This window comes from Callorhinchus milii, unplaced genomic scaffold, assembly GCF_018977255.1.
Source record: "Callorhinchus milii isolate IMCB2004 unplaced genomic scaffold, IMCB_Cmil_1.0 Scaffold31, whole genome shotgun sequence".
NCBI lineage: Eukaryota > Metazoa > Chordata > Chondrichthyes > Chimaeriformes > Callorhinchidae > Callorhinchus > Callorhinchus milii.
The window spans coordinates 246,345-269,831 of NW_024704772.1; the positions used below are offsets into that span (position 1 = coordinate 246,345).

Genomic DNA, 23,487 nt, shown 5'->3' on the forward strand with positions numbered 1-23,487 from the left:
GCACCAGCACAGACACGAGATTGGAGATTCTGAGTTCCTGTCTGCCTGTTCGGGCGAACATTATATATTGATAATGATGTTTACATGCTTTGTGCATTCAGTGCTGATAGGGGTTGAGTTTTTGTGTATTGCAGGAAGAGGCAGGTGTGTCTTTACCTATCGGTCGCTAACACAATGGATAGGAAGGGCAAAGATAGTGATAGACCTTCAATGAATGAGCTGAGGTAAGTGAGTAAACATACTGAGGAGAGCACGTCAGCACCTGAACAGCTCAGCTCACAGACAGTGGGATGCATGGGGGCTGGTCTGGGCAGGCTTTCCTGAGCTCAGGAATGTCTCTCTTTCTCTCTCACACACGGGGGGAAAGGTGAAAGGCTGTGGCAATCGGTGCTGATACCTGACTCACACCTCTCCCGGCCCCCCCATACCAGTCCTGGGAGCCCTGCTCTCTGTGAGCAGAGACAGAGACACAGAGAAGCAGAGGGCCCGAGGCCACAGCATGAACTGTGAGTGAGCGAATGGCTTATTTTATTTACAATGTTAAAAGTAAAACTCCAGAGATAGTTCCCTGCGTCCGATCACGGCGGGAAGTGGGACACTGAAGTGTAGTCACAGTGCTTAGAGGGAGGTAGAGGTTGTGAGGTGAGGCTTTGTGTCAGGTGAGGAGTGCTGTTTGTTCTCCTCTCCCCACCCACCTCTCTCTCTCTGCGGGACCTTGGGGCTTGTTTGCAGACTAACAGCTCATGTAGACTCGCTCTCACACCAACCCAGAGGTGAGCTGTCTCAGTGTGGGGAGGGGAGTGAGCACATCCATAATAAATAATTTGGTATAGAGCTTTATCGTGTCTTCAAGATGCCTCAAAGAGCTTCACAGAATATACTGTAGAGTGAATTGACTGTATATTGTGGGTGAAACACGGCAGCCAATTGTGCACAGCAGCGTCCCACAAACAGTTATAGATTGAGTGACCATTATGTTTTTAAGGGATTATTATCCCCAGAAAGCGATCTGCCAATTGACTAATGACTGGGTTCCTACTTACTGCTGGGTAAACAGAGGCATGTGTGTGGAGTAAGGAAACTTGCCCGATGTGTTGCTCTGCCAACCCGGGAATCAAACCCAGGTCTCTCGCTTGCGAGGCGAGGGCTCTAACCACTGAGCTACAGGCCTTCACTGTCACTAACTTGGGAATTGCAGACTGTGTTTGAAAAAAATAAGTCAGTGCTAGGATTATTATTATTATTATTATCATTATAGTGCAGAGGGTAGTGAGCACATCTGTAAAGTGCTCGGCTCGAAATCAGATGGTTAAAGGGAGGAGCATAGAAATTATGAGAAGTATTTAGCGAGTAAATACTGGTATGTATCTCAATACAAGCTGGGAAATGGCATCGCAGAGCTCCATATTACCTTCACATTAACAGTGATGGATTTACTGTGAGCTGCTCACAATGCGGGAGCCAATGCTGTGAATCAAATAATAATAATAATAATCTTTGCCTTTGATATAGCACCTTATCACGTCTTTGAGACGTTTCAAAGTGCTGCACAGGATACACTGTAAAGTGAATTGACTGCATATTTGTGGGTGAAATGCAAAAATCAACAACAACAACTTGGATTTTCACAGCGTCCCCACACGCAGGGCAACATCCCAGGGTGCTTGATGGAGCTTGTGGAGCTGGAGAATCCTGGCATTGCACACGAGTGTGCGCGACATCACTGTGTAACAGCGAGTGGTTGTTGTTGTTGTTGTTGACTTGGCATAGATGAAGCGGGGGAGCGTCTGGCTGATGTGGAGTTGGGTGGGTGGGAGAGGGGAAAGTTCCAGAAGGGCTGAGTGTTGATTCGAGCGCTCTGGGATGCTACCCTGTGTGAGCGGAGCTGTATAAGTGCAAGTTGTTGTTGTTAGGCGGACTGTTTGTTACAGGTGCTGGAGAGTGGACGGGAGTCGAGGCTGTACAGGGAACAGGGCTGGAGCTGGAGAGCGAGGCCGAGCGGGGGGAGAGGCTGTGGGACGAGGTGGAGAGTAAGCGCAATGTGCTGACCCGCTCCATCAACCCGGCCAAGCTGACAGCCTACCTCAGGCAGTGCAAGGTCCTGGATGAGGAGGACGAGGATGAGGTGCTCAACTCCCGGCAACTCACCTCCCGCAAGGGCCGTGCAAGTCAGTGCCTCCTTTAGCGTACATTGCTCTGTCCCTCCCTCATCCATCCCTTTTCCTCACTCTCCACCCATCCTCCTGCCTTCCTCCTGTCCGCTGCCTCTTCCCCCATAGCCCCACCCGACCCCCATCTGCCCACCCATCCATCCACCTGCTCTCCTCTACCCCAGTATTTCTCCCGTCCCCTTCTACCTACCTGCCTGCCCTTCCCTCTGCGCCCCCCTCTCTCCAGCATCTCTTCTGCCCACCTGTATACATCTCTGTCTGTCTGACCTCAGTTGCGCCCACCCGCCCGCACTGGGAGCTGGGGCTGTGGTTGGGGTTGATGGGGGCTGTGAGCTGAGAGTTGTGATGTAATGAGTCCTTGCCCCCCAGGTCAGCTGCTGGACATGCTGAGACTTTGGGGGTTAAGGTTAATGTTGGAGTTGGGGTCGGTAGGGCTGGGGTTGAGGCCTGTGAGCTGAGAGTTGGGGTGTAACCAGATGTACCCCACAGGCCGGTTGCTGGACATGCTGAGGTGCCGGGGGAGCCGTGGTTACGAGGCTTTCCTGGAGAGCCTGGAGCTGTATTATGCTGAGCTTTACCGGCTGCTCACCGGGGAGGAGCCCACACGCCGTTGTTCCGTGCTGGTCGGTGAGTCACTGGCACTCGCGGGGTTAACTTCCGTACCGGCACCGTACCAGGGTCACACCAGGAAATGCCAGCTCAGCCAAACACAACCAGCCTCACGTGTGTGTGTGTGTCTGTGTGTGAATGCATGCGTGTGTGACTGAGTGTGTCAATGTGACTGCGTGTGAGTGAGTGCGTGTGTGTGTGTATGAGTCCGTGTGTGAATGTGAGTGCGTCTGTGAGTGTGTGTATCTGAGTGTGTGTGAGTGTGTATGTGTGAGTGAGTATGTGTGGGTGTGAGTAAGTGTGTGTGAGTAAGTGTGTGTGGGTGTGAGTGAGTGAATGAGTGAGTGAATGAGTGAGTGAGTGAGTGAGTGAGGGAGTGAGTGAATGGGTGGGTGGGTGGGTGGGTGTGAGTGTATGAGTGAGCGTGTGTGTGTGAGTGAGTGTGAGTGAGCGTGTGAGTGAGTGAGCGTTTGAGTGTGTACAGGTTACTGTTGTCCCAATGCTAACACTGTGTGAGTATGAGTGAGTGTGTGTGAGTGAGTGTGAGAGTGTGTACATGTTACTGTTTTCCCAATGCTAACATTGTGTGTGAGTGTGAGTGATTGTATGTTTGTGTGAGTGAGTGAGTGTGTGTGTGAGTGTGTACAGTTTACTGTTGTCCAATGCTAACACTGTGTGAGTGTGAGTGAGTGTGTGTGTGTGTGAGAGTATGTACAGGTTACTGTTGACCCAATGCTAATGCTGTGTGAGTGTGAGTGAGTGTGTGTGTGTTTGTGTGAGTGAGTGTGTGAATGTGTACAGGTTACCGTTGGCCCAATGCTAACGCTGTGTGTGAGTGTGAGTGAGTGTGTGTGAGTGAATGTGTGTGTGTGAGTGAGTGTGTGTGAGTGAATGTGTGTGTGTGAGTGAGTGTGTGTGTGTGAGTGTGTACAGGTTACTGTTGTCCAATGCTAACACTGTGTGAGTGAGTGTGTGTGTGAGTGAGTGTGTGTGTGTGAGTGTGTACAGGTTACTGTTGACCCAATGCTAACGCTGTGTGTGTGTGTGTCTACCAGTTGAGGAGGGACCTGAAGGCCTGACCCACTTCCTGATGACCGAGGTGCTGAACCTACAGAAGCAGCTGAAGGAGCGCGAGGCTGAGGTTCACAAACTGAGCACCAGCAGCCAACAGCTCAGCCTCGTGACCCAGGAGCTGGGCAGTGTCCAGCAGCACTTCGCCAGCCTGCGGAAGCAGTGCCAGTCTCACAGCAGCCAACTCAGCCAACTCCGCGACGACAACTACCTGCTCGCCATGCGCTACGCTCAGCTCACACAGGAGAAGAACATCGCTGTGCTGAAGGCTCGGGAGCTGCAGCTCGGGGTGAGAGGCTCAGGCTCTGTCTCTGTGTGTCTGGGTCTGTGTCTCTCACCCTCTGTCTCTGTGTGTCTCTGGGTCCCTGTCTGTCTGTCTGTCTGTCTGTCTGTCTGTCTGTCTGTCTGTCTGTCTGTCTGTCTGTCTGTCTGTCTGTCTGTCTGTCTGTCTGTCTGTCTGTCTGTCTGTCTGTCTGTCTGTCTTTGTCTGTCTGTCTGTCTGTCTGTCTGTCTGTCTGTCTGTCTGTCTGTCTGTCTGTCTGTGCTGTCTCTGGCTCAGTCTCTCTGTGTCTCTGTGTCTGGGCGCTGTAGATGGGGAGGCTGCATTGCCAGCTGACGGGGATGGAGGAGGAGTGCTCACTGGCTCGAAGATGCAGCACGAGGCTGCGCAGGGACATGCAGGACCTGTGCAGTGGGCAGCGGCTCAGTGAGCTCCAGCAGGAGAACAGCCAGCTCAGGGCCAGGATCCAGAAACAGCAGGTCCTCCTGCAGGTACCTCCCCTCCACACAACTACCCACCTCCCTCACACAGGTACCCCCCCATACACAGGTACCCCCCCACACACAGGTACCCCCCCCTCCACACAACTACCAACCTCCCTCACACAGGTACCCCCCCTCCACACAGGTACGCCCCCCATACACAGGTACCCCCCCCCCACACACACACACACAGGTTACCCCCCACCCCACACACAAGTACCCCACCTCCCATCGGGTAGGTCTGGGCAGCGCTAGTTACACACCGACAAACACAGCCTCAAACTCGCTCTCGCCTCAGGTAGCTGGGTTTAGTGCCTCATCTCAAGGACATTACCTGGTGCCAACTCTGCGCTGGGGCATCAGCCTGAATGGTGAGTGTGAAGTGAGTTTGTGTGAGTTTGTGGGTTGGGGAAGAGATGAGCGTGTGAGTGACTGAGCCCCAGTAGGTGTTTGTCCTGATTGCTGTGTGTTGTGTTGTGTGGTGGACAGGCCCCGAGCAGTGAGGCTGTGCTGCTGGACCTGCTGGATCAGGATCGTAGGGAGGCCCTGGAGGACAGACAGGAGCTGGTGCAGAGGAACCTGAGCATCAGTCAATGCCTCCACGAGACTGAGCAACAGCGAGATCAGGTCAGCCCCCCCTCAACCCCTCGCTCACACCCCCACTCAGCCCACCCTCACCCCCCAGCAACACCCACTCTGTTAGTAACCACAATCCTCACATCTCATCCCAATCTCTCACAGCGCTTCATAGGCAGTCACTCTAACGTGTAGTGACTGTGTGTTTTGTAGGCGAACTGAACGCCCCCCAGCCCATTTGATGTGGCAATAAGTGATTGTCGTCCAGGACACCGAGAAGAGAGAGAGAGAAACTCCCTGCTCTTTTCCAACAGCACTGCAGGATCTTTTAACATCTGCCTGAATGTAACTCGGACAGGGAGAGCGACTCTGACAATGCCGCGCTCCTCCAAACCCCCAACACAGTCTGAGACCTGGACAAGTTAGTGACAGATGAGGAGGGTGGTGAGCAGTAGCTGGCTCACTGAGTGAGGGGCTGGAGCTATGGTTACTAGCTGATTACCAGTTGGTTACTGACAACCATCCTGTGTCCCCAGTACCTGAGAGAGAAGCTGGGGTTGGAGCTGAGATGCTCGCAGATGGCGGCTCAATGTGAGCTGAACAAGCGCAGGGTCACCGTCGTCTGTCAGCAGCTGGAGGAGGTGGAGAAGGAGCGCGATCAGGTGAGAGTGAGGCTCTCAGTACAGAACCTTCACACAGACACTCAGTGCACTGTGTCTCTTGTTTGTGTGTGTAACTCTGAAATACCCTTCCTTCCCCCATCTTCAGGTTGCGCCTGAAGACCTTCCTCTTCGTGCTTATGGTCACCTCCCCCGGCTCGGCATCATACTCCGCACTCTGGGACGCTACCTTGCACGAGGGGCGCTGTGTTCTTGTTGTGTAACAGACTGTGTAAATTGCTGTGTCTCCTGTCTGTATGTTTGTAACAGGCGTTTAAAGCTCGGAACGAGGCTCAGGCTTCCTATGTGCAGAGCCTGCTGGCGAGAGACGAGCACTGGCGGCAGAACTGGGCACTGCAGGAGCGGCTGGACAGGCTGGAAACACAGATGACAGACAGGGACGGGAAGAGCAGTGACCGTCAGGGTATCAAATGCTCACTCCCCACCGGACACTCGCTGGACCTGACAGTAAATAATGTCTGCTTCTCCCAATAGGGGCTAGGGTCCTGGAGTCAAGGCATTTGTCTGGGTTTGGAATGGGCTGGTGTTGAGTTGGGCTGGAGTTGAGTTGGGTTGGGCTGGGGTTGAGTTGGCCTGGGGTTGAGTTGAGTTGGGCTGGGGTTGAATTGGGCTGGGGTTGAGTTGGCCTGGAGTTGAGTTGAGTTGGGCTGGGGTTGAGGTGGGCTGGGGTTGAGTTGAGTTGGCCTGGGGTTGAGTTGAGTTGGGCTGGGGTTGAGTTGGCCTGGGGTTGAGTTGAGTTGGGCTGGGGTTGAGTTGGGCTGGGGCGAGTTGAGTTGATTTGGGCTGGGGCTGGAGTTGAGTTGTATCTGCAGGTGACAGGTGCTAATCTCAGCTCAGTTGCTGTTGATTTTTTTCTAATCTCAGGATTTTTTGGACAGCAGTTTAGTTTCCGTTGGTTACAGAGGGGATGGAAACAAGAAAGTCGAAAAAGAGACATCTTTCTCCCCAAACCTCAGGAGAAGAAATTGTGTAAAGGTGTGTGACTGTGGGCCTGACTGCACAATACAATCACTGCACTGACCCTGACAGTAGGACTCCAATGTGCTGATTCCCAACTGAAGATCTACCTCTTCGACCTATGGTCATCTCCACCTCTCCCTCCCATCTTGGCCTCCGACCCCAACACTGTCCGTTCTCTTGAAACCCTGTCCCACGTGAAGGAAGCTGTGTAAACACAAGCTGTTGTCTTGTTAAATATATAATAATAATCCTTTAGCTTCTCGGCCCCCACCGTCTGGAATTCATCCCACAGTCCCTCCGTCAACCCCCTCCCTTGACTCTTTCAAGCCATGTCTTGACCCTCTTCGACTGCGCCTTTGGTCACCCTCTACCCCCACCCTCCCTGCCCTTTACCCCTCCTGATCCCAAACCTCAGCTTGGATCCAAATCCCTCACTGTCCAGCGCCTCAGGCCGTCCTCCTGACGTGGAAGGCGTTGTGTAAATGTCATGTATTGTTTTTCGTAGCTCCTACACCACAGTGACAGGAGGAGAGGGATGTCTGAGAGGAAACAGATATAGATTTATTCTCAGTGTAAAATGATGACGGTTTGTTTTCTAGAGAAGTTCCTCGTCTCCCATCAAGGTCAGCGAGCTCCGAGCGATAGGTGAGTGTCTGTCAGGAGAGAGAGGTGACGTGGCAGCACATTCTGAAAAACAATAAAATTATCAATAATATACACAATACTAACTGCTTCGGGACTCTACCCCACGTGAAGGGTACAAATGCAGGCTGTTGTTTTTGTTGTTAATTATGACAATATTAATAATAACAATAATAATCCTCGCATCTGATACAAAGACGTCAAGACGTCTCAAAGCGCTTCATAGAATATACTGAAGTGTAGTAACTGTATATTTTGGTGGATGTTGGTGAGAAGCACAGCCAATTACACAGCCAATTGCGCACAGCAATGCCCCAGAAATAGCCGTAGATTGAGTGACCATATTATTATTTATTTATTTGCCTGAAAGGGCGGTGGAGGCCGATTCGATAACTACTTTTAAAAACGCAGTGGACGGGTATTTGAGGAGGACGGGTTTGCGGGTTATGGGGAAAGGGCCGGGGAGTGGGATTGACATTACATTGCTCTATTCAAAGAGCCGCCACAGACTCGATGGGCCGAATGGCCTCTTTTTGTGCTGTACGATTCTATGATTCTATGAAGGGATTATTACCCTGGAAAGGGATGTGCCAATCAACTAACAACCGGGTTCCTACTTACTGCTAGGTAAAAGAGGCGTGTGGAGAAAGAAAACTTGCCAGCATTTGGCTCTGCCCGGGAATCGCTTGCGCGCCGGTACTCTAACCACTACGCTACAGGACTCCACATTATCAACAGTAATAGTAATAATAAGCAGTCTGTGGCAGGTCAGAGGTTGCTGTGTGTGGGGCAGTGAGCAGAGGTTGGCAGTACTGGGATGATACGCTGCATGACGGGCTCAGGGTAAATACAAGTTGTTGTTGTGCTGCCAAACTCCCCCACATCATGTCCCATTTTGTTCTACAGGAGATGAGAAATGTACAGAGCTTTGCCGCCCAGCGGTAAGTCTGTGTCTGATCTAAGACTTGATCTTCCAACATGAAAAGCGCTGTATAAATATGCCATTGGTTGTTGTTGACCTCTGCAGTGTGCTGGCCAGAGCTTGTACTGTACCGTCTCCGCCACTGTGACGCGCTGCGTGTGTTACTCCGTGTGAGGCCGTGTGTAAATACAAACTGTTGTTCATCGCCTACGTCTGGCTGTCTGTCTCCTGCTCCTCATGAGCGTGATCTGGTTCTGTCTTTAGATGGTTGCCTCGGTGGACATGGAATCAGAGGGAGACATCAATAGGTTTTCCATCTTGCCATTCCCGCCTTCTCAGGGGTCTTTGATCCTTCGCAACAAGGAAGATGATCCGATTGGGAGGTAATGAGCTGTGTTCTCACCATCTGGAATGCCCGTCTCAAGACCCTACTCTTCCACCACAGCTTCGGTCACTCTCCTACTCCCACCCTCCCTGCCCTCCACCCTTCCTGATCCAAACCCGCAGCTCGGGTCCAAATCCCTGACTATTCTCCCATCACAGTGTCCAGCCTGAATACCCAAAGGAATGCTCCTCCAGCCCTGGCTAGCTTACCCTTCTCTCTCTCTCTCTCTCTCTTTCTCTCTGTCTCCAACTAGCCTCGCAAGCCTCTCGCTAGCCAGCACGATGGACATCCTGGAGCCCAGCACAGGTACGTGCTCCTATTCACTCAATCCCGAGTGTGTCAGGAAAGTCTCAGTATGAGTGCGAGAGTGTGTGAGTGTGTGAGCTTGATGCTGTTATTGGGTTGGCGTGTAGGTGTGCGGGAGCTGGCAGTGAGTCGTGCTGTGTATATCCGGGTCAATGTGAGTGTGCAAGGCCAGCTGGACGGCTGCTCTCTGCAGGTGGAACGTGGGGAGATCCTTCAAGTGCTGGACATAGAGTTGCCCCTGGACAGTGACTGGAGGTGTGCCCGGATCAACCCCCACACGAAAGAGGACCTCCAGCAGGTCACCGTGCCAGGCTACCACAGGTACAGCACAGACGCACACAGCACACACACAGCATAGACATACACATACATACAGCTCATACAGTTCAGAGACGACCTCCAGCAGGTCACCGTGCCAGGCTACCACAGGTACAGCACAGAGACACAGCACAGACACACAAACAGACACAGCAGAGAGACAGAGATACAGGCAGCAGACCACGGGGACATTGTAGGTTCTGTCCTCCAGATAAGTTGATAGTTCATCTCTTACGCGCTTATTAAAACAGTCACTACATTTATCAGCAATTGTAATAGCTCATCACAGTGACCTCAGTCTTTCTCTGGTAACCTCTCTTTCAGAGCGTGCCGCCTCCTACAGGCCAACAGCAGCCCTGCTGTGAGCTGCCAGTGTCCCTGTGAGAGAACCCAGAAACAGGTACGTCCCAGGGTGTGACTGGGGCTCTCAGCCTCTCATTCTCACTGTGTCCTCATCTCACTGTGTCCTCATCTCATTGTGTGTCCTCACAGCTCTGATCTCAGTCTCTTTTCTTCATTCAAGGGTTTAAGGAGTGACGTTGTGATGAAGCCAAGGAGCCTGAACCGTATTAGGAGCGTACAAAGCATCTACCCCCCACCCCAGGATCCAGACACCCCCACCCCACTCTGCACTGACACCCCCAGCAGACCCCGGACTACAGACCCCCTCATCCCAGCCCAGGATACAGCCAGTGCCCATCCCTGGACAACACCTTTTGTTTGTTGTGAAAGTGAGTACGTCCGATGTCAGGGTCTCAGCTCCTTGCGACTGGAGCTCCAGTGTGTCCAGAGGTTAGAGGCTGTGTGAGGGGTTAGAGGGAAGGTGTGTAAGGGGTTAGATGGGGTATACAAGGGGTTAGAGGGGGTATATAAGGGGTTACAGGGGGTATATAAGGGGTTAGAAGGGAGACACTGTGTAAGAGGGTAGATGAGAGATGCTGTGTAAGCGACAGGAGCTGATGAAGTTGTGTGCTTGTTCCCCAGAGAACACTGTGGCTCTGTGTCCGTACACTGTGGTTCAGCCTATTTCTGTTCGGCGCCCCCGCCCTGTGCTCCTGCTGCCCCCCATGTTGGCCGGAGCCCTGACACAGAGGCTGCCATCCCCATTCCATCCTCTCAGCCCAGGTAGGAGGAAATTTCTCCAGTTTGCCCCATATTCCAGCTACCCCCTCTCTGAGCACTCGGAGACACAGCCTCGCGTGAAGGCGCTGTATAAATACTTGTTGTCATTGCAGAAGTTGTCAGCGACGATGAATCAAAGAGGAAAAGCGGATTCTGTTTGCGGAAAATCCCAGGTCAGGACAAGAGTGAATACATCTCATTCAGGGCCATTGAGGAGATGGCTGCCAAGGTATTGTGTATATCAGAGACTGTGTATACCAGACTGAGGGAATGTGTTCATAATAATAATAATTCTTGCATTGGATATAATGTCTTATGTCTACGAGACGTCTCATAGGATACACTGCAAAGTGAATTGAGTGTATTTTGTAGGCGAAACACGGCAGCCAATTGGACTGAGATGTGTGTGTGTGTGTGTGTGTGTGGGATGGGGGTGAGGGAGGAGGTCTCCTTGCCCTGGTCTCCTCACGCATTCCTTCCCTTCACAGAACAAGCACTGCGTGCTGGACATGGAGCTGCTCTCAGCCTCTGCGCTGGTTACTGAGGGCATTTACCCCATCGTTCTCCACATCAAAGTCACCGAGGCAAACATCAGTCAGTGCAGGTAACGGGAGGAGCGATAGCAAGCACAGTTTTTATCCACAGGCCCGCGTGCGCGCGCGCGCGTGTGTGTGTGTGTGTGTGCGCGCTGGCTGTCAGCCTGGCTCAGTCACTCACACTCTCGCCTCTGGGTCAGGGGTAGCGGTTGTCCCGTCCGTTTTGCCCCTTCCTCCCCCATCTTCAGATCGCGCCTGAAGACTTTCCCCTTCAACTGTGCCTACGGTCACCCCTCCTACCTCCCCCCCCCCACCCCCGGCTCGTCGTTGTGGGTCGTGCGCCATCACTGTTAGATGCTCCGGGACGGTGCCCGGTGTGAGGGCAGCTGTGTAAGTGCAAGTTGTTGTTGTCAATGGGTTTCCCAGGTCAGACATGGCTGCAGCGCCCTCAGGTGGAGATGTGTGGCATTGCAGGCCACAAACACTGGGTCACTGGGAGGGAGACGTGTGTGACTTAAGTGGGTTTGTTTGACGTTCTTGCAGGAACCTGGCACCGGTGTGTGAGGCCAGTGACCACGAGTTGTTGCAGTGTGACCGGCGTGTGGAGGAGAGCCTGCGGACGCTGCCCTACGCACACCGCACCGTGGAGCCCGGCACCTGGACGTGCCCCCAGCAGCTGGTGGATGTGGTGACGCACGGCATCTCCCAGGAGCAGAGCAAGATATTGTGGATGGAGCAGAGCTGGGATCAGGGCTTGTTACTGAGCGGACACCAGCACAGAGAGCAGCCTGTGTCACACAGGGCCTGAGCTCCTCTGTTCAGCACAAAGCGGTGACACTGAGGCAGATACTGCAATACAAATACAGGGACGGACTGATACGGGGACGGACTGATACGGGACAGACTGATACGGGACAGACTGATGCGGGACAGACTGATACGGGACGGACTGATACAGGACAGACTGATACAGGACAGACTGATACGGGACAGACTGATACGGGACAGACTGATACGGGGACGGACTGATACGGGACGGACTGATACGGAACAGACTGATGCGGGACAGACTGATACGGGACAGACTGATACGGAACAGACTGATACGGGACAGACTGATACGGGACAGACTGATACGGGACGGACTGATGCGGGACAGACTGATGCGGGACAGACTGATACGGGACAGACTGATACGGGACGGACTGATACGGGACAGACTGATGCGGGACAGACTGATGCGGGACAGACTGATGCGGGACAGACTGATGCGGGACAGACTGATGCGGGACGGACTGATACGGGGACGGACTGATACGGGACGGACTGATACGGGACGGACTGATACGGGACGGACTGATACGGGACGGACTGATACGGGACGGACTGATACGGGACAGACTGATGCGGGTCAGACTGATGCGGGACAGACTGATGCGGGTCAGACTGATGCGGGACAGACTGATGCGGGACGGACTGATACGGGGACGGACTGATACGGGACGGACTGATACGGGACGGACTGATACGGGACGGACTGATACGGGACGGACTGATACGGGACAGACTGATGCGGGTCAGACTGATGCGGGACAGACTGATGCGGGACAGACTGATGCGGGACAGACTGATGCGGGTCAGACTGATGCGGGACAGACTGATGCGGGACAGACTGATGCGGGACAGACTGATGCGGGTCAGACTGATACGGGGACGGACTGATACGGGGATGGGCTGAATCTGCTGTGTTTTGCAATGAATATACAGTCACTACTTCTGACAGCGATGTATCCTCTCCTCGCTGTGCAGTATATGAGTATATGTCAGTATCACTCCCCCCCTCCCCCCCCCCCGCTTTGGGAGGTCAGTTTGGCCTCCAGTATCCCAACATCCTCTGCGCGCGCGCGCGCCCAACCGTCACTTTCCAACTGTCATCCAATCTGTGTCCGTCCCTCACTGTGTCCCTCACTGTCTGTGTCTGTCCCTCACTGTGTCTGTCCCTCACCCTCACTGTGTCACTGTGTCTGTCCCTCACTGTCTGTGTCTGTCCCTCACTGTCTGTCCCTCACTGTCTGTGTCTGTCCCTCACTGTGTCTGTCCCTCACTGTCTGTCCCTCACTGTCTGTGTCTCACTGTCTGTCCCTCACTGTCTGTGTCTGACCCTCACTGTGTCCGTCCCTCACTGTCTGACCCTCGCTGTGTCTGTCCCGCACTGTCTGACCCTCACTGTGTCTGTCCCTCACTGTGTCTGACCCTCACTGTGTCTGACCCTCACTGTGTCTGACCCTCACTGTGTCTGTCCCTCGCTGTGTCTGTCCCTCACTGTGTCTGACCCTCACTGTGTCTGACCCTCACTGTGTCTGACCCTCGCTGTGTCTGTCCCTCGCTGTGTCTGTCCCGCACTGTCTGACCCTCACTGTGTCTGTCCCTCGCTGTGTCTGACCCTCACTGTGTCCCTCGCTGTGTCTGACCCTCACTGTGTCCCTCGCTGTGTCTGACCCTCACTGTGTCTGACCCTCGCTGTGTCTGTCCCTCACTGTGTCTGACCCTCACTGTGTCTGACCCTCACTGTGTCTGACCCTCGCTGTGTCTGTCCCTCGCTGTGTCTGTCCCGCACTGTCTGACCCTCACTGTGTCTGTCCCTCGCTGTGTCCGACCCTCACTGTGTCCCTCGCTGTGTCTGACCCTCACTGTGTCTGTCCCGCACTGTCTGACCCTCACTGTGTCCCTCGCTGTGTCTGACCCTCACTGTGTCTGACCCTCGCTGTGTCTGTCCCTCGCTGTGTCTGTCCCTCACTGTCTGACCCTCACTGTGTCCCTCGCTGTGTCTAACCCTCACTGTATCCCTCGCTGTGTCTGTGTTTATTATATAATTTGTTTAATTCTCACTTGACTATAAAACCTTAGTGATTTTGCGTTATTTCTGGGAAGTAATCATCCCCCTGTTTTCTCTATCTCTTATCTGTCTCTTTCACACTTTTTTTTCTCTTTTTCCCTCACTCACTCACTCACTCACTCACTCTGAGTCTGTTTCTCTCTCTCTTTCACACAATTTTATCGTTCTGTGTCTCTCAGTGCTGGTTTCCCCCTGTGTGTGTGTGTTTGTGTGAGGAGAGTCAGTACACCTCCGCTGACACAGACTGGCTGAGCTGTGTCTACGATCGGGGAATGGACAGTGACTGTTCTCTCAGACAAGGCGAGGCTCAGCCACAGGAGGCTGACAGGACAGCATGTCACGTACAGCCAGTATCGTCTTCGAGTTACGCCAGACACGGTAAAGGTCAGAGTCCTGTAGCTCAGTGGTTAGAGCACTCGCTTTGCAAGTGAGAGACCTGAGTTCAATCCCCGGCAGAGGGCGAAACCTTGGGCAAGTTTCCTTACTCCACACAGAGCCTAATAATAATCCTCCAAAACCAAAAACAATAATAAATTGGTCATTTTCAATCTACGACTGTTTGTGGGACATTGCTGTGCGCAATTGGCTGCCGCGTTCGTCCACAAATATACAGTCAATTCACTTTACAGTGTGTTCTGTGAAGCGCTTTGGGACGTCCTCCCGACGTGAAAAGCGCTATATCAAATGCAAGGATTATTATTATAAGGTCCCCTGAAAGAATGTGTGTTCACATGTGTACACCCACATGTACCCTTGACACACGTACACACCCAGCAGTTGACACGAAAGCACATGGGGCATACTTGTCCAACAGTAACATGGACAAACACCATCCAACCACTCGGAATGTAAAGTGAGGTCTGGTGTTCAGTAAAACAGTGTCTGCGCTTTAATTAGTGTTAAGGTGAACCTTTCCCCAGTTAGAACATAAGCACATAAGAATTTGCTAGACAAAAGAAGACCAAAGTCCATATGGTTGGCCTTCCACCATCCTGGTAGTTGCTTGACATATTGTGTCCCAAACTATATATTGTATCCCCAGATATTGTTTCCTAACAGGAATCTATCTCCTTTGTTCGTGAAAGAATCAACACTTTCTTCTTCCACTGATTGTCTCTATGGGAGCCTATTCCATACATTTACCACTTAATCCCTGAAGTAGTGTTTCCGCTGATCTGTTTTGCCGGTTGCTCAGCGATTGTCCACAGGAAACTTCACAGAATGGCCTTGAAGAGCCCCAACTTCAAACTTAAAAAGTGTTGTTATGGGAAACGTGTGTGTATGGGATTGTTAATTCCAGAGCACAGGAGAGGTTTGAGCGAAGATCTTTTGCCCCATTGATCTTGACTTGGTCATGGCTGATGGTGGAACATTGCTGGGTACGTGGCTGTTTGTAGGATGTTGCTGTTTGCAAATTGACTGCCAGGTTTGCTTACAAAAATACACATTTACTCCACTTTACAATTTATTTTGTGAAGTGCTTTGAGACGTTCTCCTGACATGAAGGCGCAAATGTGGCTTTCCTCTTGGTTTTCAAAGCCTGCCAAAAAACATCTTTGACCGTGCCTACCACCCTCGGTATCCGGCATCATTTTGATGAAGCACTCTGAGACATTACTTTGTGTGATGAATACTATATAAAAGCAAAATGTTATTACTGTTGTTGCTTTGGGTGTTCTATACATGCAGGGTAATGAGGTAAACAGCATCCAAAACACCAGAAAGGTTTGGGATTTAAAGGCTGAGCCCTGTTAAAATCAATTCCCTATTTTGTGGGGGGAAGGCGGGTGGTGAAGCCAAAGTATTTTCCAATAGGCTGACGCACTGCGTATAATGTCTGCTCACGCGATTAGTAACCGGCAGCTGCCACTAACCCGCACTCCACCCCCAGTTTCCTGAGACTGACGTGAGGGAAAGTGCAACTGACTTCGGATGAGTTAAGTCAGGTCGAGGGGAGGAAGCAACAGGTGGCTGTGCATGGGGGGCAAGAAAAACGGAAAAGGCATCATTTTCTTAGTGCTTCAAAACTAGTTCATTTGGCGGCTCTCTTCTATTGGAAGTTAATTTACTTAAAATTGAAATTGAAAATCGAGAGAGAGAAAAAATAGCCTCAGTGCGATTGCTGGAGTAAAGATTGTGTAATTATCGGTGGTTAAAAGTGGTAAAGGTTTCTCGAGTGGTTTGAGTTTACGAAGGTATGGAGGATGGGGTTGGTGGAGCTTCTCTGTATCACAGTGACCGTGTTTCCAGGCACATTGAGAACTCTTTCCTTTGACATGGGATGATTTGGCAAAAGCTTTTTTTATGTAAAAGAAATTATTTCTATTGTTTTAAATATAAAATGCGCTTCTTGTTGAAGAAGGTCTCGCTGACCATTTCTGGGGCTGTGGCCACCTACCTGATAGTCTCCCTGTTGGATCATTACTGGCGAGAGGATCGGAGTGGACATAAGCTGACACCTGACCGATTGTCAGCCTACTCAGACGGGCAGAGTCCCAAGTCAGTGTCACCTGTAGAGGATCATGTTTGGCTGCCAGCGTTGAGGTCCAACGCAGTGAACCCAAACAGTTTGGGGAGTTCACAACTGGCAGCTGGCACTGCTCAGGACGTTACCAAACACCTGCCTCAGAGACCACAATCCGTGCTCAGCACTCTGGAGCTCAGGGATATTTTCATTGCCGTCAAAACCACCCATATGTTCCACAAATCCAGACTGGAGCTACTTCTCCAAACCTGGATCTCAAGAGCCTCCGGGCAGGTAAGTAGCACAGTGAGGAGAGGAGGGGGGTGGGGGCCTGGATTAGAGCTTAGATGCCGTTGAGGTGTCAGTTTGGCTCAGTCTCTGAATTGGATATTCACTGCATAGCTGTTTGCAGGACCTTGTGCGCAAATTGCCCGCTGCGTTTGCCTGCAAATACAGTCACTACGTGTGACAGCAATAACCCCTCATCTTGTGGTCTGTGGATTGCTGCCTTTGTGTATCTCAATCATGTTAAGCACATTACATAAGATCCTCTCTGAGACTTCTCTTTTCAAGGCTGAAGACCTCAGCTTATTATAGTCTGTAGTGTTTGCAGCAAGAGCCTGGGGTAAGACAGCCACATAGCAGGCCGCGGTTCAAAACAGAAGGGAGAATAGAAGCAAGTTACAATGAGAAAATCTATTGGGAGAGGAAATAAGCAAAGAGAGAGAGAGAGACGCCTGAATATTAAACAGTCAAATTGGTGTCTCGGAGGCTGCTCAAAGAGAATTTTCTGCCTCACATCTCGCACTTTCAAGTTGATGCTCACAGCTTGTTAAACTTGCAGAGTGACTAGGCTGCAAGTGACAATGGGGTTCAAAAGATGGGGGAATGGACAACTTTGAAGAGTTGGTGCCGATGAACTAATGCATTGAGACGCAACCCAATGTTAGGCAAGTTCTTATGTGTGATGTCAATTTAAAGAATGTCAGTGGTGTTTGGGGATGTTACCCTGAGCTCTCACAGAGGGCAAGAGTCCAGTTCTTAGCCTGCAGCGGCTGCCCTTGGCAGATGATATTCCCAATGTGTGCTGGGATTGGTTCACAATGCACAGCTCTGCCTAGCTCAGAGACCAGTTTGACCCTGGCTACAAACTCCACATGTCAGTCCTAACTTCCCGCTACAGCAAATAAACCACAAGCTTTGTATCATCAAATGCCACCACTTCCTGATTGTTCTCCTGTTCTCTCCAGCCTTGTGACCATCATTAGCTCTTCACTCAGTTTCTCCCATGTATGTGTTTCTCCAGTATGCTGTGGCTGTCCAGGCTTTTTGTGGTGTATGGGGACATTCCAGGTGTCTGCTTAGACCATTGATAATGCAGCGAATATGCCCCTCTGTGCAGCCTGATGCACAGGCAGTGTGAAACAGGAAGTTCATAAGGCACCTAAAATATCCTGGCTTCCTGTTCACTATTGCCTGTGTGTGTTCAACTGAGCCACTTCTCTCTTTCCAAGTGGCTGTGCAGTCCAGCCACTCCTGCCCGCGCAACCAACAGCTGGATATCAGGGTGGGCTGCTGAGATCCGCACAGACTTTTCATATCATCTTATCTTGAAATGTCTTCCATGCCACAAAGGCAATTCAAGTCAAGTGTAGTTACCGTCTCTCTGTGGACAAATTCAGCAGTTAGTGTCCACACAACAGTGTGTACGATCTTTAATGTCAACCTGAACAGGCACACAGATGGGACCTTGTTTTTAACCTGTCATCCAAAGGACAGCACCTCTGACAACACAGCGCCTTCTGCCTGCACTCCTCCGGAACATTAGCTTGGCTGTGAGCTGTCCAGGCAAGCAACCTGCGTCTGTCAGTCGGCGTTCTCAGCTGACGTTTGTAGGTTCCAACTCCATGTCCGAGTCTAGGCTGACTCCCCAGCTCAGTGCTGGGGGAGCACTTCATTGTGGGTTATGGTGGGAGTTGGAGTATGTGGGGAACGGGGAGGGAGTTTTTGTATTAAATCATTCTGTGCAGCACAAGGCCCAGTTCTTCAAGCTTGAACTCCGTTGCCGTGGAAACGCCAGAGGATTTGAGCATGAAATGATGCAACAATATTCCTGAATTGCCCAGATACTCCTGATTAACATGGAGACAAAGCTTTAGCTGGTTGACATCACCGCACTGTTGCCCCGTGTCCCCAAACCTTTCCGGCTGACTTTGTTGTAACTGAGACATGGCTGTGCTAAGCGCTGATAGGATCATCCCTGGCTCTAAGCCCAAGTAATCATTGGGTTTGCCCGATAGCGAGGTTAGCAACCAGGAGACTGGCAGGCATCTCTGCCTCTCGTTCCTGCCGCCTGCAAACATTGGGGAGAAAGGCCAAGTGTCCCTGTACTTCTCACATACTTTACACATCCTGAATAAGGAATAGCCTAGAACTTCCTTCTCACTCTCTCTTGTCCACTCGCACCTTTGTGCCTGTTACTGTGTGTGAGTTTGTGCCGCGTGTGTGTGTGCGCGTATTATTCTGCATGGGCATTTCTGAGCGGGATTGTCTGGGTGTATGCGCACGAGTCCATCTTTGTGTGTGCCACTGTGTGCCTCTCGTGTGTATGTGCGAGTGTGCGCATGCATGTTTGTGTGCTCGTATGCGTGTTGTTTGTGTGTGTCACTCTAACCGCAGTTCATCCATTTCCTGTGTTTGCAGACGTACATCTTCAGTGATCGTGAGGACAAGGAGCTGAGCATCAGAACAGGTGAGCTCCCAGCAGTGGAAAATAATAACAATAATCTAGCATTAATACCACACCGACAGAATTCCAACCTCTCAAATGCTTCACAGGGATTTCGGGGGAGAAATTGCAGAGGGGTCTACATTTACTGTATTTCTGTAGCATTTTAGAGTGTCCAGAAGTTGGCAATTTTTTAACGTGGCCTTAAGTTTGCTTTATATAGTGTAGTGCCTGTATTTGTAGGCAAATGCAGTGTCCATTTCGCACAACAAGGTCCTACAACAACAACAAATGACACCCGACTTCGGTGACCAAAGGTGCGGTCAAAAGGAGGATCTCGAGACGTGCCTTGAAGCAGGCAAGGGAGGGAGTAAGGCAAAGGGGACTGGGGTGGAGTTCCAAAGGCTGGGAAGCACAAAGAGGAAGGAGTTGCTTGGGGAAAAGGAGCATGAGTGTGGTCAGAGTGTGAATCTGTCCCTCGTTTTTTTGGGTCAGCGTATGATGTCTGATACGTTCCCCTTCACCCACACAGGCCACCACATAATCAACACCAACTGTTCCTCGGCACACAGCCGGCAAGCTCTCTCCTGCAAAATGGCTGTGGAATACGACGTCTTTGTGGATTCAGGGCTAAAGTAAATCTGTGTGGCTGGGGGTGCGGGGGGGGAACTTGCTTTGTGTGTATTAGCTACTGCGTGTGCTGACGCATGCTGTCCCGAGTGCTTATCCGTGTACTGCCCTGTGTGCTGACGCATGTGCTTCTTGTGAGCCTGTGCTTTCGGGCGGGCGAGTTCTGTTTTGTGTGGTGTCATATGAGTTATTGTGTGTCACATGTACTGTCGTGTGTAACAGGCACTGTCGTGTGTACTGCTGTGTTTCGCGTGTACAATCGCATGTGCTGCTGCGTATGCAGTCGGATATGCGGTTGCGTGTGCAGTCGGGTATACTGTTGCTTGTGCAGTCGGGTGTACTGTTGTGTGTGGTTGGGGGTGCTGTTGCGTGTGTTGTCATGGGTAGCGTGCGCTGATTAATGTCATTTGCGCTGTTGTGTGCACATGTGCTGTCGCATGTGCTTGCTGGGGGAGGGCTTCATTGAAGGTTATGGTGGGTATCAGAGTGGGTGGGGGGGAGGTATGGGTTGTGTTAAGTCACATTCTGTCATAAATGTTTGTATGTGTAGTGCCATATGTACTGTGTAATATGCTGATGCTGTCGGGTGTGTTGTCCTGTTCCGCACGGTGATACGTGCGCTGTTGCCGTGTTACATGTGCTCATGCTGTTGAGTGCGTGGTCGCGTGTGCTGCCGTGTGTGCGGTCATATTTGCTGTCGCTTGTACAGTTATGTGCGTGTTTGTGTGTGCTGTCAAATTACATGTGCGGTTGCTTGCGTGTGCGCGTGTGGTTGCGTGTGTTGCCTGTGGGGTTTCAGGTACGTGTGCCGATGCGTGTTCCTACACTGATATTCTGTCTCTAATTGTCACATTCTCTGCTGGCCAATCCTCAGGTGGTTCTGCCACATGGATGATGATAACTATGTGAATGTCCGAGCCCTGGTGAAGCTGCTGTCGCGGTTCCCTCCCGGCCAGGACGTCTATGTGGGGAAGCCCAGTCTGGACCGGCCCATCCAGGCCACAGTCAAGATACCGGACAACCAAACTGTGAGAGAGACATAGAGAGAGAGAGAGACAATCCTGATGTGACACCCCCTGACTGTTTTGTGTGCTGGAGCTGCTATGTGCTGGAGCTGCTCTGTACTGGAGCTGCTTTGTGCTGGAGCTAATCTGTGCTGGAGCTAATCTGTGCTGGAGCTGCTATGTGCTGGAGCTCTCTGGCTGCTCTGTGCTGGAGCTGCTCTCCCTATCACAAGCGTCTTGTCATTACAGTGTCTCTCATTGCTTCTCTCATTGTTGGTTTTATAGAGATCCGTTTTCTTCTGGTTTGCGACTGGTGGAGCCGGGTTCTGCATCAGCCGGGCACTCGCTCTGAAAATGAGACCTTGGGCAAAGTAAGAGACCTCACTGTCTGTCATCGGGTCACTTCGCACCTCATCAGAAAAGTGGGAGATAATAATAATAATAATACTCTGGGATTAACTTCCCAATGCCTCATTGCACCACCCTCCCGACCCCAACCCCCCGACCACAACCCCCCGACCCCAACCCTCCGACCCCAACCCTAATCCCAACCAGGCTCTGGTGAGAGCAGAGAAAATCCAAACTAACCCAGGCCAGATTGAGGGACAGGGAAAATTCTCACTTTGCCTCCTGAATGGGTTTTATTCCCTGCAGTAATCCCTCCTCCCTCTCAGTATCCTGGGAAGCATTGTCGGCCGGTTGATATTGGGATGTGATGTGAACGAGCTTTCCCAGGGGATTGGAGTGGGGTCTCAGTGAGCTCTGCTGTGCCAGACTGGAAATGGGAGAGGCTGGGATCCCCAATGGTTGTGTAATATAGCAGGGCTTGTGTTTGACCTCACTAGGGATGGGCGTTTGGTGAGCACGGCTGAGACAATCCGACTGCCCGATGACTGCACTGTGGGTTATATCATCGAGGTGCTGGTGGGCAGGACCCTGACACAGAGCCCTCTCTTCCACTCTCATCTGGAGACGCTCCAGGTCATACCCACCCGTGAGCTTCACAATCAGGCACGTCACAGTTTAGACATGGGGGGATTGGGGCTGGGGCAGGGGATGGACTGGGGCAGGGACTTGGGGAGGGGAGGGATTGGGGCTGGTTCTTACCCTCTGAGAATACGTCGCAAAGTCTTAAAATTGAAGCTGAAGCATGGCCTTTGCCAGCAGGTGACGCTGAGCTATGGGACGCTTGAGAACAAGAGGAACGTGGTGGTACTGAAGGGAGCGTTCTCAGTCAGCGCGGACCCCTCCAGGTGAGAGACGAGACGCTGCGGAGGATGCAGGGGGGCATTTGCTTACACTACCCCTCGAGAGTGTTAGTAATGCGGAGCCATGATGAGAGAGGAAATGGTTGTCAATGGCTGGGAGGGGCATGTGGTTGGGGGTGTGGGGAAAGGCATGGGGAGGGGAAAGAGGGAAAAAATAAGCCCCCTCCTCTTGCCTCCCCCCCCTCCCCCCACCTCCGTCCCCCAGAATTTTGACTTTCTCCTTTCTTCCCAACAGATTCAAATCCATTCACTGCCTCCTTCACCCTGACACACCCTGGTGCCCCTAGAAGGTATACTTTGACCTCCCGGGCACCCGCACCATCAGCTACACTGCAGAAGGCACTTTACCTTGTCCTTTATGTATGTGTGTGGGGGGTTTGGAGGCTTTCAGTCAAGTGTCACGGTCGGTTGTTAACCAAATGCCACGAAGCACAAATCTCAGGGTGGGAGGAGAATGCACACCAAGTGTCATTCAGCCCATCACGTGTGTTCCACATCGAGAGGGGGAAATCCTGAATGGTCGGTGAGGGGGAGGAAAGGAACGCCAAATGCAAAGCTTCTCTCTCTCTCTTGTACATTTGACATGGTGGCCCCCACTCTGCCTGCATTATCTCAGAGTTGCTGTTAGCTCACAGCCACATCCAACCCGGCCACCAGAGGTCTCCGTTTACTGAGATCTCAGGCTGCGGAGTAAGCGAGCAAAGGCTGACACAGACTGTAAATATCTTCACGCTTACTGGGGAGAAACCACACCTGATGTACAGCACTGGGGGCTTTGCCAGGCCGGTGAGGTTAGGACTGGCTGAGGTTTGGTACATATTTTGGTGTAATACCTGCCAGTTCATGCTCAATAAATAATCACTCTGGCCCATCCACCCAGTCTGGTGTCATCAGAGGTAGAATTGCTCTAATCCCATTGCCTTCTCTTTCCCACATCGTGTCTGTGATGCTGATTGCTCCCCTATTGGAGTTTGCTATTCTAATCTATTCAATCATATCAACCCTCCCTGAGGGAATCTCATCAAATCTGTAAATTTCAGGAGCTTTACACAAACACACACCATACACACACACATCGCACACACGAAGTGGTGAAGAGGCCAAGGATCTGTATTAACTGGGCCCAAACCCTGTGCAGAATTCAGAGAGTCTCTGCGTGTTGCTCTCTCCCCGTGTATGTGTGTGGGGATGAGCATGAGGAATGTATGTGTGGAGGGGTGGGGATATGTGTGTTACTGTGTGTGGGTGTGGGGGGTGAGGATGTGTGCCTCTTCACCCATCTCCCCAGCAGATATCTCTGAGATAATTGCCCCCATTCCAGGGTGTGATAAGTGGGATGTTTTGTAGCTTCCTGTGGTTTACAGCAGAAGGTACTGATGTTTAATATGTGGTGTGTCCGTGTGGAAAGAACAAGGCACTTGCTGTACAGTTGGTATC

The 23,487-nt window shown here is 51.7% G+C and overlaps 3 protein-coding genes across 4 annotated transcripts; all 3 read left to right on the plus strand.

Moving 5' to 3' along the window:
* Positions 1 to 455: 455 nt before the first annotated feature.
* Positions 456 to 10,210, plus strand: LOC103189790 (caspase recruitment domain-containing protein 11). Its single transcript, XM_042344915.1, has 16 exons — positions 456 to 506; positions 1,932 to 2,168; positions 2,661 to 2,798; positions 3,809 to 4,140; positions 4,443 to 4,622; positions 5,103 to 5,240; positions 5,726 to 5,851; positions 6,119 to 6,316; positions 6,734 to 6,844; positions 7,429 to 7,474; positions 8,378 to 8,412; positions 8,658 to 8,776; positions 9,032 to 9,084; positions 9,192 to 9,405; positions 9,727 to 9,802; positions 9,926 to 10,210. Exons 1-16 carry the CDS (start codon positions 500 to 502, stop codon positions 10,208 to 10,210), a joined length of 2,295 nt encoding a protein of 764 aa, XP_042200849.1. The 5' UTR covers positions 456 to 499.
* Positions 10,211 to 10,337: 127 nt separating this feature from the next.
* Positions 10,338 to 12,901, plus strand: LOC121851241 (caspase recruitment domain-containing protein 11-like). Its single transcript, XM_042344916.1, has 4 exons — positions 10,338 to 10,527; positions 10,638 to 10,753; positions 11,013 to 11,128; positions 11,604 to 12,901. The coding sequence occupies exons 1-4, from the start codon at positions 10,338 to 10,340 to the stop codon at positions 11,866 to 11,868; spliced, it is 687 nt and encodes a 228-aa protein (XP_042200850.1). The 3' UTR covers positions 11,869 to 12,901.
* A 2,936-nt stretch (positions 12,902 to 15,837) lies between these two features.
* LOC103189782 (beta-1,3-N-acetylglucosaminyltransferase lunatic fringe) lies at positions 15,838 to 22,921 on the plus strand. Of its 2 annotated transcripts, none has more exons than XM_007910290.2 (8): positions 15,838 to 16,714; positions 19,124 to 19,172; positions 19,681 to 19,783; positions 20,653 to 20,806; positions 21,068 to 21,153; positions 21,628 to 21,793; positions 21,947 to 22,035; positions 22,286 to 22,921. In XM_007910290.2, exons 1-8 carry the CDS (start codon positions 16,238 to 16,240, stop codon positions 22,335 to 22,337), a joined length of 1,176 nt encoding a protein of 391 aa, XP_007908481.1. In that variant the 5' UTR covers positions 15,838 to 16,237; the 3' UTR covers positions 22,338 to 22,921. The 2 variants fall into 2 exon arrangements, with proteins under 2 accessions (XP_007908481.1, XP_007908482.1); XM_007910291.2 differs by having other exon boundaries at positions 21,950 to 22,035.
* Positions 22,922 to 23,487: the final 566 nt, after the last annotated feature.

Coding starts and splice junctions, on each gene's coding strand:
- LOC121851241 (XM_042344916.1), top strand. CDS start 10,338: ATGCTGTGTAAGCGACAGGAGCTGATGAAGTTGTGTGCTTGTTCCCCA. Junction 10,528..10,637: donor ATTCCATCCTCTCAGCCCAG/GTAGGAGGAAAT, acceptor TTGTCATTGCAG/AAGTTGTCAGCGACGATGAA. Junction 10,754..11,012: donor TTGAGGAGATGGCTGCCAAG/GTATTGTGTATA, acceptor TTCCCTTCACAG/AACAAGCACTGCGTGCTGGA.
- LOC103189790 (XM_042344915.1), top strand. Junction 4,623..5,102: donor AACAGCAGGTCCTCCTGCAG/GTACCTCCCCTC, acceptor TGTGGTGGACAG/GCCCCGAGCAGTGAGGCTGT. Junction 9,085..9,191: donor CATCCTGGAGCCCAGCACAG/GTACGTGCTCCT, acceptor GTTGGCGTGTAG/GTGTGCGGGAGCTGGCAGTG.
- LOC103189782 (XM_007910290.2), top strand. CDS start 16,238: ATGATTTGGCAAAAGCTTTTTTTATGTAAAAGAAATTATTTCTATTGT. Junction 16,715..19,123: donor TCTCAAGAGCCTCCGGGCAG/GTAAGTAGCACA, acceptor CTGTGTTTGCAG/ACGTACATCTTCAGTGATCG. Junction 19,173..19,680: donor GGAGCTGAGCATCAGAACAG/GTGAGCTCCCAG, acceptor TCACCCACACAG/GCCACCACATAATCAACACC.